Raw genomic sequence first — 18,699 nt, 5'->3', positions numbered from 1 at the left:
TTTATCCAGGAAATATGGCATATAGAGGTTATTGGAGTCCAGTTATGTATTATGATATAATATTGAGGTTGTATATCTGAGTTTAATCAGATTAGGTGGGGTCAGCAGATGGCTTGCAAGGGCCAGGCAATAAGGTCCAAGCATTTACATTTACATTTACATTTACATTTACAGCATTTATCAGACGCCCTTATCCAGAGCGACTTACAATCAGTAGTTTCAGGGGACAGTCTCCCTGGAGCAACTTAGGGTTAAGTGTCTTGCTCAGGGACACAATGGTAGTAAGTGGGATTTGAACCTGGGTCTTCTGGTTCATAGGCGAGTGTGTTACCCACTAGGCTACTACCACCCCAAGCAGGGAAATCCATGGAGGTCAACAATGTCACGTCATCACTCCGCACATAAATGCTATCCAGTTGAGATTTACATGGGAGTGCATAGTAAGGGGTTAAAGAAAAGTGAAGGCTGTGTTAGTAATAAGAATGACAGTAGGTGAGCTGAGAAATAAAGCAGCACCAACTACTGCAGCATTAGTAATAGTGAGTAGAGTGTTGGTATAAAAGCTTGACTGTGTAAGTACATTTTTAGCCTGGATTTAAATATTGGAACAGTGTTGGATTCATGAATATTCATTGGAAAGTTGTTCTGAAGATTTGGAGCTCTGTAAGCAACTGCTCTATTTCCAGCAGTGACTTTGTGTACTCAGGGACTGCAGGTAGGTCCTCACGCAGAGAATGAAGGGATCATGGTGGGTTATGAGAGACCAGTAGGTTACAAAGATATACTGTAGCATGACCATGCTTTGTAAGTGAGAAGCAGAAATCAATGGTACTTAACTGGAAGCCAACGCAGAGAAGACAATACTGGTTTATACCGTCTTGTGCATGTAAGCTGCAGAGTTTTGAACAAGATGGGTCTTATTCTTATCTTATTCTTAGCTATTATTCTTAGGTAGAAGTACACCTGGAAATGTCTTGAATCTGACAGTCAAATAACAGACTGTCATAGGTCATACCCAATTTTTTTCCTGATGTACAGCATAGAATCCAGTGCTTTTAAGACCAATCACCAACACTTCAGTTTTATCAGAGGTAAGCATAGGTTGGGTCATCCAGTCTCTGATGTCCTTTACCATTTTCCATCTTAGGAAGGTGGTGAACTTGACAGAGATGTCCATTTACGTGTGCTTTCAAAAAAGCACAGAATCGTTGTGCGACCACCGTTTTCAAGGATTTTGGAGGTTATAAACAGAGGTTATAAATTGTTTTGCAATTTGATAAAACTCCAGGATTAAGCATAGGTTTATTTAGTAGTGGTTTTGCATCTGCTGTTTTAAGGGATATAGGAACATAGTCCTCTTTGAGTCCAAACAAATGTTCTTTACCAAATTTAAGAAATTCTTGATAAAGCCTGTTGCCGGTTACACAATTATGATACAACAATGTACTTGTGTCACCTTTGAGCACAGTAGCATCTATCAGTTAATTAAGCAAATTATCTTGAAAGGCTGATTGTTGTTAAAGGAGATTGTCTGGCCTACGTGATGATTTTCTATAAGTGTGTGTAGACTCTTGAGACTTGTAGACCAGGGAAAGCAAACCCATTTCTGGTCATACTCAAGATCTAAAGTGACCTAAAGCATGATTATTCAACAAATGAAATTCTGATATTGAGTGCTTTCTGCAACTACATCACATTTTTCCACAGGGTGGCTTTCATCTCAGTAGACACACAAATGCATGTGTGGAATACATGCATTCACACACTGGTCTCTATTCAGCGCTGCGCGTATATGAGAGGGGCTCTGGTTTCAGGGCTCGGTGCTCTGAAACAAAGAGGTGAATGTCTCTGACCCAGCAGAGGAGATAGGCAACAGAAGCCGAGCTACACCCCTACCTGCTCTCTGCTTTTTGCGTATTTGAGTGCATTTGAGCATGATGTTCTGTTTTTGAGTAATCTCATGTCACCCAACAAGTGCTATAAACATGGGGCATGTTTGGTAATGTCACATCAAGTCTGTTCTTAGCATTTACAGTTATTCATTATTATATCTTGGAGTGCAGGAACTTTAACTATTCACCACGCCCCTTTTGACTAAGAGATATTATTTATGATGTATCTATAAATAATGTTTAAAATACATGATTATTAGCCCACAACTGTCCAAAAATGCACCAAATCACAGATTCACTGTGACTAATGGGCAATGGTTGGGGCAGTGGTGGCCTGCGACAGTGGTGGCCTAGTAGATAGGGAAACGAACCCGTGATCAGAAGGTTGCCGGTTTGAATCCGGTATCATCAGTGCAGCTTTGTAAAGCTTTGGCTGGCATACTGTCATATATTAAAAGGCAAAATACCCACTCTTTCGTACTTTACTACAACGTTCTCTTGCTATGCTCCGTGACCCTGCCGTAACAGAATGACTGAGCCAAATATAAACTCAGCGGAGTTTGCCATGCTGCGTGATATGGTTGCGTGACATTGAGGTGCCAGTAGAACCCATGCAGCTTGGCAGGACCACCCTGACACACCAAGAACAGCAATGCAGATAACGCGAGGGGCTATGTGCGCATTGTGCATCTTCCACTCATCATCGGGCCATCTGCCCCCCGCGGCCAGGAAACGCATCACCCAGCTGAACAGCATGGCGCAAATAGCCGAGTCTCTCTTCACCACCACCATGACCCTTACATCTCTGTTGACCTTTCCCATGGTTCTGACCTGAGGTCAGCGCGAAGAAAGAATCTCTGCATTTATCGACACCGAGTTTTATCCAATGAGTTGAAGATGGCCATGTGTGCTCTATGAGAGCCTCATAATTCCTCATAGCCTCATAACACCAGCAGCGTTTTCTTGGGTGTAAGAATTTCTACCATCACTTCATTCGAGTCTACCGTGCAGTCACCGTTCCTCTCACTGCCCTTACAAACTGTACCCTGTATTGTACCCTGCACTGATGTGAGGAATAAAACTGTACTGGATGAAACATGTATTTGATTGACTGTATTAATATTATTACTGATGATTTATGATCATTGTTCAGTAGACAGTGTTCTGCTTGTTAACAATGTAATGTCTGGAACAGACAACATTGGGGTGTGGTCTCTCACTCTCTCTCTCTCTCTCTCTGAGAGCAGTATTAGAATTTGTCATACATTCCTTTTCCACTAAGCCTCTTTCAAACAACCGAGCTGGGCAGCCCAGCTAACAGGCCTGTTTTGAAAACAGCAGCACAAACGGGAGCATTGTAACCAAGGTGGTGGAGTTCAGAAAGTTGGAGGGAGGGGAGAGGAAAAAAATCCCAGTGTGATCAGATGGGGAATAAAAACCACATTTACATGACATGGTGGCAAGATCGATAAAGACGGCCTATGGATTGTGAACGTCGTGCATTACACCAATCCTACTGACGTAGGAGTTTGAATAAAAAAAATCGTGTTGACAAAAGCAGGTTCCGGTAACAAGAGCGTGTGTGTGTGTGTGTGTGTGTGTGTAGACATTGTGATGCAGGTGCCATCTGTCTGGCCTCTCTCCCCCATCTCTGTCAGGACCCCCTCGTGATCGAGTCATCTTATCGAAAGGTGATCGATAACACTGATCAATCCTCCAGTCCCCGGCCGGGGGGCGGGGCCATCTGCCGGGTCCAGGTGCCTCGCTCGGCGCGTCATCGCGCAGTGACCCCGGGCATCGCCGCCGAGCGCTCCAGACGAGCTGAGGAACATGTTTCGGAGGAGCAAGAGCCAGATGCTGGTGGACTGCGGCTCGGAGGAGGACGACACGACCTGGAGCCGCAACTCGCACACGGTGAGGGTTCGAATTCTTACTCCAGCACCATCTTGTCGCCGATCTTGAATAACGCGCAGGAAAGGACGCGGGGAAAGTTGAGCGCTGGAGGTGCTTCTGTAGTCCCCGGGAATCACACTTCGTTGGACGCCGTCACGAGTCATGGCCGAAGGGATTCATCGATTTACTGTAAAAAGAAAACATTCCGTCTTGTTTTTTTCGCGTATCTGTCCGTGAAGTCCCTGTCCCATGAACTGTCACAGTACCATTTACATTTACAGCATTTACCAGACGCCCTTATCCAGAGCGTCTTACAATCAGTAGTTACAGGGACAGTCCCCCTGGAGACACTCAGGGTTAAGTGTCTTGCTCGGTGGGATTTGATCCTGGGTCTTCTGGTTCATAGGCGAGTGTGTTACCCACTAGACTACTACCACCCTTGCATCATGTGTACCAGCATCATGTGACGTTGATGGATGTTTGCATACAGTGACAAAAATGTTATCTAAACTGGCATTTTACTTCAATTTTGCATGTTTACTTGCCCAATGAACCATCACGTGATGTAATCATTAAACACCAACTCTTGTGGAGAAGAAATCTACGCATAGCTCCATGCTGTTAAACGCAGCTTCGGGACAGAGCAGGTCTCTGACCCGTGTGCATGGTGGTGCTGGAGACAAGTCAGAATAAATCAGTTTACGGGTCCACCGCAATGTTCCTCAGAAAACAGCCAGATGAGACGAGTGTCATCGGGCCGCGTCCGTTGTAAAACTGATTGGTTTGTGTGTAGATCGGTACAGGTTTCTGACTCCTTTGTGGGTTCGTGTGGTACGGAGGGTGGTGTTGGAGGAGGACACGGGGAGTGAGTTCTGGAGGAAGCCTGGCTTCATGCTGGAGCCTTATCTCAAGTACACAGTGTGAAAAGAATGAAGCAATCACACAATCCTCATAACTTGCTGTACTCTCAGCCCTTAGGGTTACAACAGACGATTATGAATGATCTTGTACCCGCACATCTTGTACACACACAGACACACACTAACTCATATATGTTCATATTGTTCCTATATGTACATAAAGATGAACATATTTATTATGAGTACGTCATAGCTTCAGTATTGTACAGGATTTTTTTGGTTTCTTATCTAAGATGGAAGTTGTCACGAATAAGCAGGGTTGAGGTTGTCCATCCTGGCACATTGAACACCAGCCCACCGCAAGGCAAGACACACCCAAACACTGGCATGCAAACTCCATACACACAAAGCTGCCTTCTTTTGGATAGCCTTACAGTAATTATTTATTGTGAGGTGAGTTCATTATTAACTCTTTTAGTGATACTCTCAATTGCAACCCATACACTTGAGGAACTCATTCTTATTCAATTTACTTAATTTCTGAAAAAGGTCATGACCCTTGCATGACCCTGTGTGTGTGTGTGTGTGTGTGTGTGTGTGTGTGTGTGTGTGTGTGTATATATATATATATATATATATATATATATATATATAGTATTTGTGGTAGAGACTGCTGTGATGGTGGTTAACAAAGCTCCTTGTTATGTCCAGGATGTCCTGTGATGTCATTTCCTATCATGCTTGTGCAGGGTGAGTAAGTCCCAGGACGTTTCGGAATTCTGTTTATACTCTGCTCTGCGTTTAGTGTCAGTATGTCTCACAGTAAGTCACAGTTCGGAAATTAGGAAGTTGTCAGGGGTTGAGCTCCTGTTGTTCTGGACAGGAGGTCCACACCCAATTTCTAATATTTATAGTAACAAAGAAGTTAACCATTTCACGAAAATTAAGTACAGTTCATACAACTGAATTTTTTTTTTTTGTTAAAAATCAAAAAGCTGCTTTTCTTTTTGGTCTGCATTTGTTTGTGTCTGGTGTCATTGCATGATCTGTACTGGCTTCTTGAAATCAGCACATGATTCATTCTCATTCTGGATCAATGGCTGATCAGTTACAGATATTGTTCAAGTGTGCAAGCACAAATGTACAGAATGGACTGGGCAAACAGTACGGCTGTGGTACTGTCAACGGGCCATGTGTATGAAGGCTTCATGCATGTATGTCAAACGTTTTAAAAAATCAAGTCGGAGTTAAAGATATATATATATATATGAATGAAAAGAATATTGATGAACAACATTCATTGCAACATTCAATACCTATACCCTTAGATATCAGATTTTGTTTGTTTAAGGAAATAATTAATTTCAATTATTTGAATCGTTTTTACATTTGCATTCTTTCATTTGAATAACATTAAGTTTTGTCCACTAGTCTACTCAGATGTTGGAAAATCTTTCAGTCTCCTACATTTGTTAGGTAAAAATAAAAAACTCAGCCATAGATGTATTATGTGAATCTGGATAGAAAAGAGAGAGAATGGAACTGAACATATAATGTTGAAGCATGTAGTTGTCCTGGCTATTGAATACCGGAATTCACTTATTCAAACCCAAACTCTGCCTGTTTGAATGAAATTTGTTTATGGCTAATAATGGAATGAACAGCGCTGTAAATTGGAATGATAAAGAAATGCGTCAGAGTAATGATGTCAGGCTGGAACTATATTTGCTTATATATATATGTGTGTGTGTGTGTGTGTGTGTGTGTGTGTGACTTTGAAACTTTACAGACATTCTTGTATCAGGCTCTTGATGGTTCTTCAACAGTAAGTCAGCTAGAACCTCATCATTCGCAAGTCACAAGATGTTTTTTTTCCCAGAAGGCTGTTGGGTACAGCTGCAGGCTCCTGCTGTCAGACAGACTATCAGGCCCTGACAACCCCCACCCCACGACCATGTCGCCATTATTTTAAAGCATCCCTCAGGTGAGGGGTCACACAGTTGTACTGTAGGTTTTAATGAAATATGAGGAGGGGGTTGGCCAAGACGACAGGGGACAGACAGAAGAAGAAAGGAGAATAATGACACATGCGTTTCATTAACTAAACTAAATACAGCTTGCAAAAGAACTCAGTAATCAAGGTTTCCAGACTCGTCGTCTCTTCCATGTCTCTATCACAGCCCAAAATCATCATCACATTCATATTTTGAATTACTGGGGAGTTAAGGAAATGTCCACTTCTTTGTTACACATTGGATTTGATTTTTGAAGAAAGATATTTAAAAAAAAAAATGTTTACCACATCTGTCTCCATTAATTATTTTAGTTTGATATATATATGAAGTTACTACTACAGCCTGCAGTCAGTACTGTCAGTATTATATCAGTAATATGTTTATAGCTAAAACTCTTTTTATTTGTGTGACTTGTTGAGTGGTGCAGAGCTGAAAAAAGATTCTTGATGAAAGACACACTGTAATTCAAACATATGTAATTCTACATAACTGGAGAAAATCTGAGGCGTGCAATCTCATGAAACAGAGAAAAGTGAGATCGGACCAGCATCGTCAGCCATTTCCTGGGGATTGGGGGAGGGGCCAGTTTTAATCAGAATGGTGTGCCTTTAATTAGGACAGTTTGTGGATGTTGTAAATATCGTGACAGTAAGATCTAAAGATCAACTTTTATGTGAGGCTGATGTAGTCTGCAGTGACCTCGGGTCAAATCAGATAAATCAATAGCTATTGCTAATCCTGCATTAATGAATGAATGTAGTCCAGATCTGCTAACATTTTCAAGCGTACCCAGGGCACAGACTCACAAGAATGAAAAGAAAGTGGAAAAACGAATGTTAACCCCCTCTGTTGGAAAAAAAAAAAAACTTGTCTGGTGCAATTCCCCCCGGGTCTGAACAGAAAGGTCATCGGCCTTATCTGGCCAACATAACATCCTGTTCTTTTGTTGTTAAATCCATATTTATCAATGTATAAGACTGAGCACCCTCAGTCATTAACATTGCTGACTGTTCTTTAGGGCAGCCATAGCATGAACTCATCAGCGCCAATACTGTAGAGAGAAGGGTGGGGGGGTTGGAACGGAGCGTATTTTAATTTTTCACCCTACAGCTGTAGGGGTCGAAAAGGGCTTTGCCACAGCATGTTGTGTGTGTGTGTTCAGAGGTCTACTGCACACTGAAACATGTTTTAAAGGGTTTAAAAGAGCAATCCTCTGCACTCATCAGAGCTTAAGGCTTCTGGTGAGAAAATTATGGAGATGAAAGTTGCCTATAATACCTTAATTATTTAAAAGTCAGATGTAAAGATTTAGAAACAATTCAAAGGGTTCGGCTCCTCAGCTCGGTTTGGCCCATAGACTGCAGCTAATGAAAGATCAGAAAAGCTTTAAACAAGTTTCAGAAGAAACTGAAGTAATATGAAGGGCTTATCTCCAGACAGAGGGGAACAGTTGGAGCCATTAGGGCTTCTGGTATTCAGGTTATTAAAGGGTCCTTTCTGCTGTCTTTGCTTTGCTCCTTTGAACTCTGCTGTAGACTTGACATGTCCATGATTGTGAACTCACTCAGATTCTCAGTTTGACTTTGTGCATTACTGACATTGGCGAGTTTGGTGTTTTCCAAAACCTGATCATTGGTTAAATATGAATGGAAGAAGGTTACAAATGACAGGAGGCCATTAGGTCGATTGAGAGCCTGGGTCGAATAAAATTAAGGGTGTGGTTGTGCTTGGCCTTTAGGGAGACTCCTTGGTCATTATTTAAATTGAGATTGCTGCTGCTAATGCAGTTTTTGCTACAAAATTGATGCCCCAATGGTAGGGCTGAACGGTTTTAAGAAAAGATTGGATCGCGATTTATTTTACAAATATCGTGATTGTAATTTGCAATTATTCATTTTACTATGTGTATTAAAAACTGCAATATAACCGTACATTGAAATATGAACTGTGCTATACTACGGTGTAGCTGGTTGAGAGTGAGTGTCCTTACTTGCATTTAAGTGGGCATGGCTTTAACATGGGACACATCTTGAGCATGATTGAGGATGTTGAGCATGATTGGCTACCATACAGGGACATCAGCGCAATGTGATTGGACTATAAATCTGGATTATAAAGCTCATGGTGATGCTCCAGTATATCTTAGTAACCCTCATAACCCACCACGATCCCTCTGTTCTCTGGCAGAAGGCCTACTTGCCCTCCCCCGAAAATGCAAAGTCACTGCTGGAAATAGAACATTTGCTTACAGAGCCCCATATCTTTGGAACCACCTTCCGAAGAATATTCATGAATCAATATTTAAATCTATACTAAATATTTCAATATATTCTAAAAACCCACTCATACAGTCAGGCTTTTACCAACATTTGCTAATGCAGTAGTTAATGCCGCTGGAAATGTTTAGTTCTCTGGGCACTTTAGGCCACATGTGCTGAACCTTGCGTTGAAACACATTTTCTATGGCTTGCATGGCGCACGAGCGGTTGTCAGTGGCGAATCCGTACCTTTTGCCCAATCGGTTCCCCGCATTCGCAACAGTTGGGGTTTTGTGCTGCAAACGAGGTGCAGCGTGACTGCTCCGTTGATACTGAATATCAGATTCAGGAGGATAAACCTCCTGTATTTTTTTTATGATTTCGTTTAAATTTAAACAAAAACAAAAAGACTTCCAAATCACCTATTTTATTCAAAACAGAATTTGGGTTGTACACAATAACACAATACATAAAATAGCATCAAAACATTTTTAAATGAAAGCAGTTTGAATAATAATTACCAAGCAACACTTTACAATTGCTTATGTAAAATAGTTGTCCTAAAATTGAAGCTCGAGGTACCCCTCTAGAACACAGTTTGAATGAAATATCGAGACAACATTATCATGGTTCTGCAAAAGCGATCTGCAAAAGTGGATCATAAAACAAAAAAAAACTCTAGACCATAACTTTATGTCTAGTGTCTTCCAGATATACTGGATTATATCGTGTATACTGTGTATATAGTTTGCTATAGTGTCTGTCTGTATGGCACTACCTTCTGGACTGTTTACTGCCTGTATTTGTCTGTTTACACTCTTTAAGTTGCCCCAACAATTTGTATATGTAGCATCCTGAATCAGTGCAATGACAATAAAATGCATAACTAAACTAACTTATTTTTTCTTAAATGCGTTTGTGTTCTCTGAGACCACACCCCTCTTTCCAGCTTCATATCCCTGCCTTCCTCTGTCCACCTACTCAGTCTGTTTATGTTATAGTGCCAGAAATACTTTTTTTCTGTGTTACAGGAAACACTGCGCACAGGCCCCTTCAGTTTTTCTGTGTTATTCATTGGCTTGTACTGTTCCACTTTCAGGACAAAGAACAAGATGGACTGGAGGAAGTCATGACTGCCCCAAAGGTAAATTCTCCCTCCTTTCCTCTACTCCACAAACCACAAACCTCCTGTTGCCACGGCCATGTTTTCTTCATCCCAGAGCAGCGCTTACACTCGCTGTTATCTTCCGCTCTCTTTCATGGATTCAACACAACACCCATAATGCAGCAGGTGACTGGGAACTGGGGAGCCCAGTACTTGGAAATGTTTACATGATATGAGAAAATCTCTGCTGCTGGTTCCGCTGGGTTTATTAAAATAATAAGATTTTAACTTTATTTAGGTAAATCAGTGAATCAAAGTCAATCAGTTTAGAGGAATGAAGGGCCCTTAAGAATTGAAACAAACAAAAAAAAAAATCACTAATTCGTTGACTACTCAAATGATTGTTTAGGCAAGTTTTCTAAAGGACTTTAATTAAAATTCATAACACCTTCTAACTGGCACTAAGCACTGACTTGCGTTGCCATGTGTTCTTCAATTTGTAGAGTAGACGTATTTCTTACCTTGCAGTTTGGTCCATCTGGGCTTCTGTATTTTTCATCCAAGGTAGAACACCTATTTTGTTATGAATAGTATGTTGAGTCAACAGCATCAGAACAGGGTTGACAGTGGAGGATGGAGTATCTTTTTGTAGCATCATCTGTCATCATGAATTGACAGATTCATCCTGCCATTTAATGGCTGAAAATGCCATTTCTGGGAAAGTCTTGCATGGACCAAGATTTCTCTTGTTCAGGGATGTAACCATGCACAGTGAAATGGATGAAATAAATATAATATGTTTGTGTCACAATCACAAGGCAGGACAGTGAACCAATTGCATGACTAACAGAAAAGGGATTTAATACAAATCACGACAGATACAGGATAATGCATATCCCCCAGGATAATGCATGGCCCCATATCAAGAGTTTTGCCCACATGGTAAACATAGACACTCATATACAATGTTTGGGGTTAACCATAATAGCTGTTTTTTAATTACTTAATTTTAAAAAATTGTAATTGTAATCCATTACAGTAATTGGAGAAAAAGGTATAACTAAACTGCAGATAGTTATTCTATCTGCAGTTTAGTGGTGGCAGTGGTGGCCTAGCGGTTAAGGAAGTGGCCCTGTAATCAGAAGGTTGCCGGTTCGAATCCCGATCCGCCAAGGTGCCACTGAGGTGCCACTGAGCAAAGCACCGTCCCCACACACTGCTCCCCGGGCGCTGGTCATGGCTGCCCACTGCTCACTCAGGGTGATGGGTTAAATGCAGAGGACAAATTTCACTGTGTGCACTGTGTGCTGTGCTGCTGTGTATCACGTGTGACAATCACTTCACTTTCACTTCACTTTCACTAATTCATGATTACAATTTTAGTTACATCTTGCAGGTATGTTTTATAATAGGCTTTCTGTTGCTTTGCATGTTTTTTATGCAAAATATCCTCCTTTGCTACTTCCCTCTACATCGTTTGATATTATTCCGATTTTTCTGATTTGTTATACTGTTGCATCTATAATCTGTATCAAAACAATTAGTTAGAATAATGATGTATTGATAGTATTTTGCATTTAGTACTGTTATAAAGTAAACACTGCCAGGTTACAAAATTTTAGAATGATTTAGAACAACAAGTAAACACTGCCAGGTTACAAAATTTTAGAATGATTTAGAACAACAAGTAAACACTGCCAGGTTACAAAATTTTAGAATGATTTAGAACAACAGTACATAGAACTCATGCACGTTCACCCCCAATCACTCCGGACTCTTTTGCACAAAATCACTTTGCACAAAACCACTTTGCACAAAATGACTCTGCGATTGTTTATGGCCCTTTTTCTCCTTTCTTTAAACATTGTAAAAAACTGTAACTCATTTGCACACCTTCACCCTACCAGTTACACATATTTTATGTTAAGACGTAAAAGTGTAATATTTGGTTATGTTAGCAATATTTGCATATTGGTTCATTGTTTACTTGCAACATTTGCAATACTGTGGTCTGTAGCAGTTGCAAAAAGCATTTCACTGCACATCATACCGTGTATGACTGTGTATGTGACAAATAAAATTTGAATTTGAAATTTGAATTTGATTAGCAAGAATATTCATTCATAAGTTAGAAAAGTCATCAAAAAGTAATGAAATATAATTAATTACATTACTTTTTTATAGTAATCAAAGTAGTTACTTGTAACTGCTCAAGCAGGTCTAAGTTCCCCATGTCAGGCATATGCTGGGTCACTTGTGGCCTTCCTACACCGAAGTCCCATATGCTTGTATTTATTTGTATTATTTTTGTCACATTCCGCACATTGCTGTGTTTTCACTTTGTTCGTTTGTTCATGAGTTCCCAGCCGGTTTGGGAGAGAACAGAACCAACATTCCAAGTCCCGCGCTGGACTGGAAGACACCTGTATAGTAAAAGATCTTCTGGATGATGTGCTTCTTTTAGTGCAATGGAATTTAGTCATTATATAGGTTTACTGCTCATGTCACTCAGTATAGTTTATAATTATTTTTCAGAAAATTATCTTCAACGTATGCATTATGTGAAATATTGAAGGGTGAGGCAGTTTGCTGTCCTTGAATGAGGTGACTGCTTTCTGTAGGATAGTTGAGGCTTAGTAGGGAATGAGGAACAATCAACATGAAACAGAACAAAACCCAAAACAACTGGCTGGAAATAGACTGATCCACGCCTGGAGCTGTGTGGGGGTCGACTGTTTACTGAAAATACAGTGGTGAACATGATCACTTCACTTGGATAAAAGAGTGGGCCACGGTTCAGTTTGCTTGTACGTCAGTTTGCTTGTCACTCACGTTCACTTGAACATTTTTTGGGATTGATGATTACTTGAAACTGAATGAAGCAGCTTTCCAATGTTTTCTGTCACATGTAACATTATACCTCAGCATTTACATACTTACATGACAATGTGAAATTTGTTCAGAATACGGGAGTTTGTCTTTAGGGTTTTCAAAATCTAAAAAAATAAATAATTAAATTACCATGTATTTCTGTAAATATGTATTAAAATACAGCCAATGCCGCTTTATAGGACTGGGCAGGTCTGAAAAAAGTTTTATAATAACTTGGCTTGCTTTGCATGAATCTATAAGTATAATTATGTGGCATATAGAAATTGGAATTTATTTGCTGTTTCCTCAAATTTAACAATAGTTTTTTAAATTTCTTCTTATCTAAACAGGATTCATATTGCACTCTGTAAAAGAAAGAAAGAAAGAAAGAAAGAAAGAAGGAAAGGCAGAAAGAAAGAAAGAAAGAAAGAAAAAGAAAGAAAGAAGGAAAGGCAGAAAGAAAGAAAGAAAGAAGGAAAGAAAGGCAGAAAGAAAGAGTAAAAGAGGATTAGTGCAGAACTTTCTGGGTCAGCGTATTCCAGTCCTTCATTGCTCAACTGCCACCATTTTTGCCTTTATTTGGTCTCTTTCTGCTGCCTGCATCTGTAAACAGCCCTAGAATGATGCCGTCATACTGAGGACTCAAGAACCGTGTAATCACAGGTTCAAACCCCACTTACTACAATTGTGTCCCTCAGCAAGACACTTAGCCCTGAGTGTCTCCAGGGGGACTGTCCCTGTCACTACTGATTGTAAGTTGCTCTGGATAAGGGCATCTGATAAATACTATAAATATAAATGTAATGACTCGAAAAATTCTAACACGGACTTGGTGTGATAATCTAGTGTAATATTTGGTGTGTGTTTGGAACAGTATATGTGTGTGGTGTGTGGAATGCCAAGGAGCTGCATGGTGAGGGATAGTCCCAGTGTAATCTGATTTTACATGTATTTTCAGCAAACTGGAATGAAGGAACACAACTTCCACTTGTTCAGTGTGGATTTAATTTAACAGCGTTGAGTGATATGTTCAGCTTTTTGTTGTGCATCCGGAAAGTATTAACTGCGCATCACCTTTTCCACATTTTGTTACGTTACAGCCTTATTCCAAAATTGATTATTTTTTTTCCCTCTGAATTTAACACCCCATAATGGCATTTATTAAAATTGTATTAAAAATAAAAAGAATAAAAAAATCACATGTACATAAGTATTGTCAGCCTTTGCCATGAAGTTGCATTCTGTTTCCCCTGATCATCCTTTAGAGGTTTCTGCAGCTTAACTGAAGTCCACTGAAGTTCATGTCAGGGCACAAACCAAGCAAGAAGTCAAAGGAATTGTCTGTAGACCTCCGAGACAGGATTATTTCATGAAAGGTTACAGCAAAATTTCTTCTGCTTTCAAGAGCGCTCTGGAGCAATTTTTTATCCAGGGTGTCTCTGTACATTGCTGCAGTTCATCTTTCAGCAGGACAACGACCCTATGTAGACAGCCAAGATATCAACTCTGTGAATGTCCTTGAGTGGCCCAGCCAGACCTCAGACTTGAATCCCTTTGAATCCACTGCGCCATTACAAATAAGGAATAAGGCCGTGACATAACAAAATGTGGGAAAAGTGACACAAGTGTAAATTTGCCCCACTGTCATTGGGCTAATTCATTATATACAGAAAAAAATCTCATTGGTAAACGTTGTTTCCTGTTTGGGACAGGATGGCACTGGCTCTTGGCATTTAGACTGCAGATCAATCACATTGTGTCCTGGGAAACAATTTGACTGGTTAAACAAGTTAGCATACAGTAATCTTTTAAAGGCCGCAAATCAGATCAGAAATGAACTTTTTAAGGACTAGATTTACTATGCAGGTCAAATTATAATTGGGTTTTTGTAGATAATCTAATAATGATGTCAAATTCACATTAACATCAGTCTGTAAACCCATAATGGGTGATTTCTTTTTCTTTTACCACAAATGAATGATTCCCCTCTATGTAAAGCATTTTAGTGGCATGGGGCATTTTAACTCGCTTTTACTGGCCACCAGGGAACACAGTCTAGGATACGGCCCTGTTTCCCAGTATTTGGAGGTGGGACCGCGAGTGGAGTTTGAGAAGGAGGTTCCTCCTCTACTAAAGAAATTTGGCCCTGAAGCTTGGCTAAAAGCTGGTAGCTGTCTTATTAAATTCCTCATTCCCAGAGCATTGTGGGAGGGTCTTGTGAAGAATGTGGAGTTCACAGGAGCCAGCAGTGCTGGTATGTAATTCATAATCCATTTTACGTACTTGCACAATGTGTAAATATTTTTAAGAGCTCTTGGTATTTCACGAATAATCTAAATGGGTTTATATAGTTATAAATAAATGGGTTTATATAGTAATAAAGTATTACTATTGTATTCCAGAAAGCCAGGTTTCTAAGTTCACTGGAAAAAGTGAGAGTTGAACAGTAGGAGATGAGGAAAACTTGTTACCATAGTTACAGACATCTGGCTCAGTAATCTTGTTTTGAGGAATACAGGGGAAAATTTCACATTTATGTTAGAATTACAGCTATTGTGACGATAAAACCTGAATTCATGTGACTGTAAGCAATGTAGTATGGCTGAACAATATTTGAAGAGATACGATGCCATTTTCTCGCAGCCAATCTAAAATCCATGTGGAATTATCTGTGGCACAATTTGATTTATTTAAAGTGAGATTACATTCACTAACATGACTATGGTGCATGTTCTAACCAATGGTGTCTTGTATTGTTTAGGAGCTAAAAGTGAAAAAGATCAAGCTGAAGAAGGAATGGAAAGACAGAAAACCATCATCTAAGGACGATGAAGATTTTCTTTTGACGGGGGTCTCACTCTCAGAGAAAAGAGGGTAAATTGTACTTGATCTATTTGCGCTTATGTTCTGTTTAGATGCTACTACATTGTTTATGTGAATATGAATGTACAGGCAGTAATAAACAGCAATTTTCTTTGCTGGTCATATAATTTGTGTCACGTCTATGGGTCGTGGGGGGCAAGGAGGTGCAGAAGCAGGACATGATAAAGGTTCAGGATTTTATTCAAACACAAAATAACACAGCTTGAGGGCCAAAAGGAACAGAAAAGGAAACTCAAACTAACCTGAAGGCATGGGTCATAAAGGACAGGAACCAAACTTGCAAACGCAAAAGGTAAGAGTATCCACATTAATGCAGCAGCGTAGTCCTGCTGCAACCTCTTCCCTTTTACAGGGCTCTAATCACAGATGTCTAAAAAAATAGAATATTAATTCTTGGATTTTAAAGTCCTGCAAGGGAATGCACTGGTTTATATTACCATTAGTATTACCATTTTTGTACAAACATTCTAGGGTGATCAGACTTCCTTTTTTGTTCTCTTTCAGCATTTTGTTCTCTTTGTTCTCAAAGCATCTTTCGAACCGGCAACCTTCCAAATACTCCTGTTAGCATGTGAGCAGCTACGCTTTGTGCATTAACTAACTGACATGAGCTTGATCTCTTTTCCAAACACAAGATTGATTCCACACAGCGCTGTTTTTATTGGCTTCTCATGGAGTCAAAAGTTAAATTTTTTTCCTATCAAGGAAAAGCTATTTCATGATAATTATCCTCATCGCTTTAAATCATTTTCCAAATTAAATACTTTTGTCTCACAGATGACTGACATTTTGGGATATTCTGTACTTGCAAGGATATTTGGACACAATTGAAAACACAGAGACCTGTGACTACAACACTGGACCATGACACACGAGTACATTTCGAACCGCCAAGGTGCCACTGAGGTCCCCTTGAGTCACACTGCTCCCCGGGTGCTTTTCATGGCTGCTGACAAAATTATGTTGGGCAAAATTTGTAGAGGACACATCTTGTTGGTTGCACTGTGTGCTGTGCTTGCGCGATCACAACATCTAGGTTTCTTGTAGCTTGGTAGGCATCGGGGATGAAGTTCAGATGTTGATGTGATTGCTGGAGAGTTTGGCTGCTGTTACAAAAGTAAGGTGGAGGTGGAGTTGAAGAAGTCTCTTCATCCATGTCTGAAAGACAAGCCAAGATTCACACTGGGTTTTTTGAATTACCTGGTAGGGTCGGCATCACCTATGTAGCCATGTGAGGGGATAGTCTGACCCTGTTTTAATGATACAGTGATTTTAATGACTTTTGAATGTTCATAACTGCTTTAAATTTGCTTTCTCTGAAGATTTGTTTTGCCTCCTCCTTTGCTTTTTATTTCTGGACTTTCAAGCAGAAAGGACGAGGGAGAGGTGTGTAACAGCAAACCAGAGCGAGAGAAGGACAAGGGTCACTTCTGGGACAGTGTCACCATGACGATGCGACAGATCACACCCATCCGCAAGATGGATAAGATGGAGGGGTGGGAGCCGCCTCGGCTTTGTGATGCAACAGGAGAGGGGGAGCACGATGACAAGAAGAGGGAAGACTCCACTTTCCCTTCCTCCTCTTCTTCTTCGTCACTGTCTTTATCTTCACCTCTGTCCTCCCCGTTGTCCCTTTCTCTGCCATCTTGGAGGGTGGGTGTGGCAATGGAGGATTCTTGGCGTTATGCCAACCTGGCAGACTGCCCACCCAAACGGGAGGGCGTGGCAACAGTCACATGGGCCGCTCGCGCTCGAGGCAAGCTGGCTGGAATCAGGAGGCGTGGCCATGGCAGTTTGTCCGAGGCATCATGGGAGGGTCTTAAATGAAGAGTCACCTGCCCCCATTTAGGAAAGGTGGCCATCCAATGATAATCATCACCCTGTTTCAACCAGTTCAGCCCATATTTGAATGGACACGTAGAGTTTTTAGACCAGAGCGTCTGGTCAAGCCTGGGCCTTCAGGGCTGCCTTAGACCAGAAATATGCTGCTGTATTTCGATGAGGTTCAGAATGGGACTGAACTGGACCGACAGTAAAGATTAAAGCTTGAAAACTCAGAGGCCTTAAAATACCTTTACACTGTGATAGAGTAAATAGCTTTAAATTTCATATCGCCAGGCTGGTTTTTGGTATAAAAGGATGCGTCGATGATGGCAGTTCACACTGAGCCATTATTTAAAATCGTGCAGCACTTTATTTTAAAGGGTACCTACATGACAGACGAATACTGTGTCAACGCTGTTTCATTACTGCATATAGTAACAAACACAAAGTTTATATGAAGGGGTGTAGATATGGAAAAGTTGATAATGAAGAGACAGTATGTGTCAGCTGGTCTGGCAGGCCACTGAAAACATTTCTAGTATTGATATGTTAATTATCTGCATATTGGAGGGAAATAGGGCATTCTTTTAGACAAATGTTTTCTGTTTGTGATTGTTGGTGATCTTAGAATCTGAATTGTGTGTAAAAGAGAATGACCATGCATTAAATTTCTGTTAGTTACGTGACTTGTTTGTCTGATTTAATCCTTTTTAACATCAATGCACTTGACTTTTCTGTGAACAAGAGTGGTTACATTATTGCATGTCATTGAGAAAAGCGGCATTGGTATCCAAATAAAGTGTGACACTGATTTTAATTAACTGCCTTCATTGTTTTAATCTATAATCATATTCCCATTGTCATATTCCATCAAACATTGAAACCTAAACCCACTTTGACAAAATAGTACACTATTAACATACAGAGGCCATCTATAATAGGCTATATCAGTATTTTTCAAACATATTGAAGTGTTTTTTATATACTAATGTCATGTAGCAGAATACATTAAAAGTATATTCAGTGTAGTATATATATTTATCTGACCCAGCTGACCCAGAGGTCAAAAGACTATGAAGTTAATAAAATAAATATACT

The 18,699-nt window shown here is 40.3% G+C and overlaps 1 protein-coding gene across 2 annotated transcripts; it reads left to right on the top strand.

Moving 5' to 3' along the window:
• Positions 1 to 550: 550 nt before the first annotated feature.
• On the top strand, positions 551 to 18,422 carry LOC114803411 (testis development-related protein). 2 transcript variants are annotated; one of them, XM_029002934.1, is made up of 6 exons: positions 551 to 572; positions 687 to 715; positions 3,551 to 3,806; positions 10,018 to 10,062; positions 15,656 to 15,768; positions 17,145 to 18,422. In XM_029002934.1, exons 3-6 carry the CDS (start codon positions 3,723 to 3,725, stop codon positions 17,602 to 17,604), a joined length of 702 nt encoding a protein of 233 aa, XP_028858767.1. In that variant the 5' UTR covers positions 551 to 572; positions 687 to 715; positions 3,551 to 3,722; the 3' UTR covers positions 17,605 to 18,422. The 2 variants fall into 2 exon arrangements, with proteins under 2 accessions (XP_028858767.1, XP_028858768.1); XM_029002935.1 differs by lacking the exon at positions 551 to 572 and having other exon boundaries at positions 17,148 to 18,422.
• Positions 18,423 to 18,699: the final 277 nt, after the last annotated feature.

This window comes from Denticeps clupeoides, chromosome 14 (assembly GCF_900700375.1).
Source record: "Denticeps clupeoides chromosome 14, fDenClu1.1, whole genome shotgun sequence".
NCBI lineage: Eukaryota > Metazoa > Chordata > Actinopteri > Clupeiformes > Denticipitidae > Denticeps > Denticeps clupeoides.
The sequence above is the reverse complement of the archived record's forward strand: the minus strand, read 5'-3'. Positions and strand labels throughout refer to the sequence as shown.

Excerpts from the sequence above, each read along its gene's own strand:
- LOC114803411 (XM_029002934.1), top strand. The coding sequence starts at position 3,723 with ATGTTTCGGAGGAGCAAGAGCCAGATGCTGGTGGACTGCGGCTCGGAG. Across the intron at positions 3,807-10,017 it reads GGAGCCGCAACTCGCACACG|GACAAAGAACAAGATGGACT; the intron begins GTGAGGGTTCGA and ends TTCCACTTTCAG. Across the intron at positions 15,769-17,144 it reads TCACTCTCAGAGAAAAGAGG|CAGAAAGGACGAGGGAGAGG; the intron begins GTAAATTGTACT and ends TGGACTTTCAAG.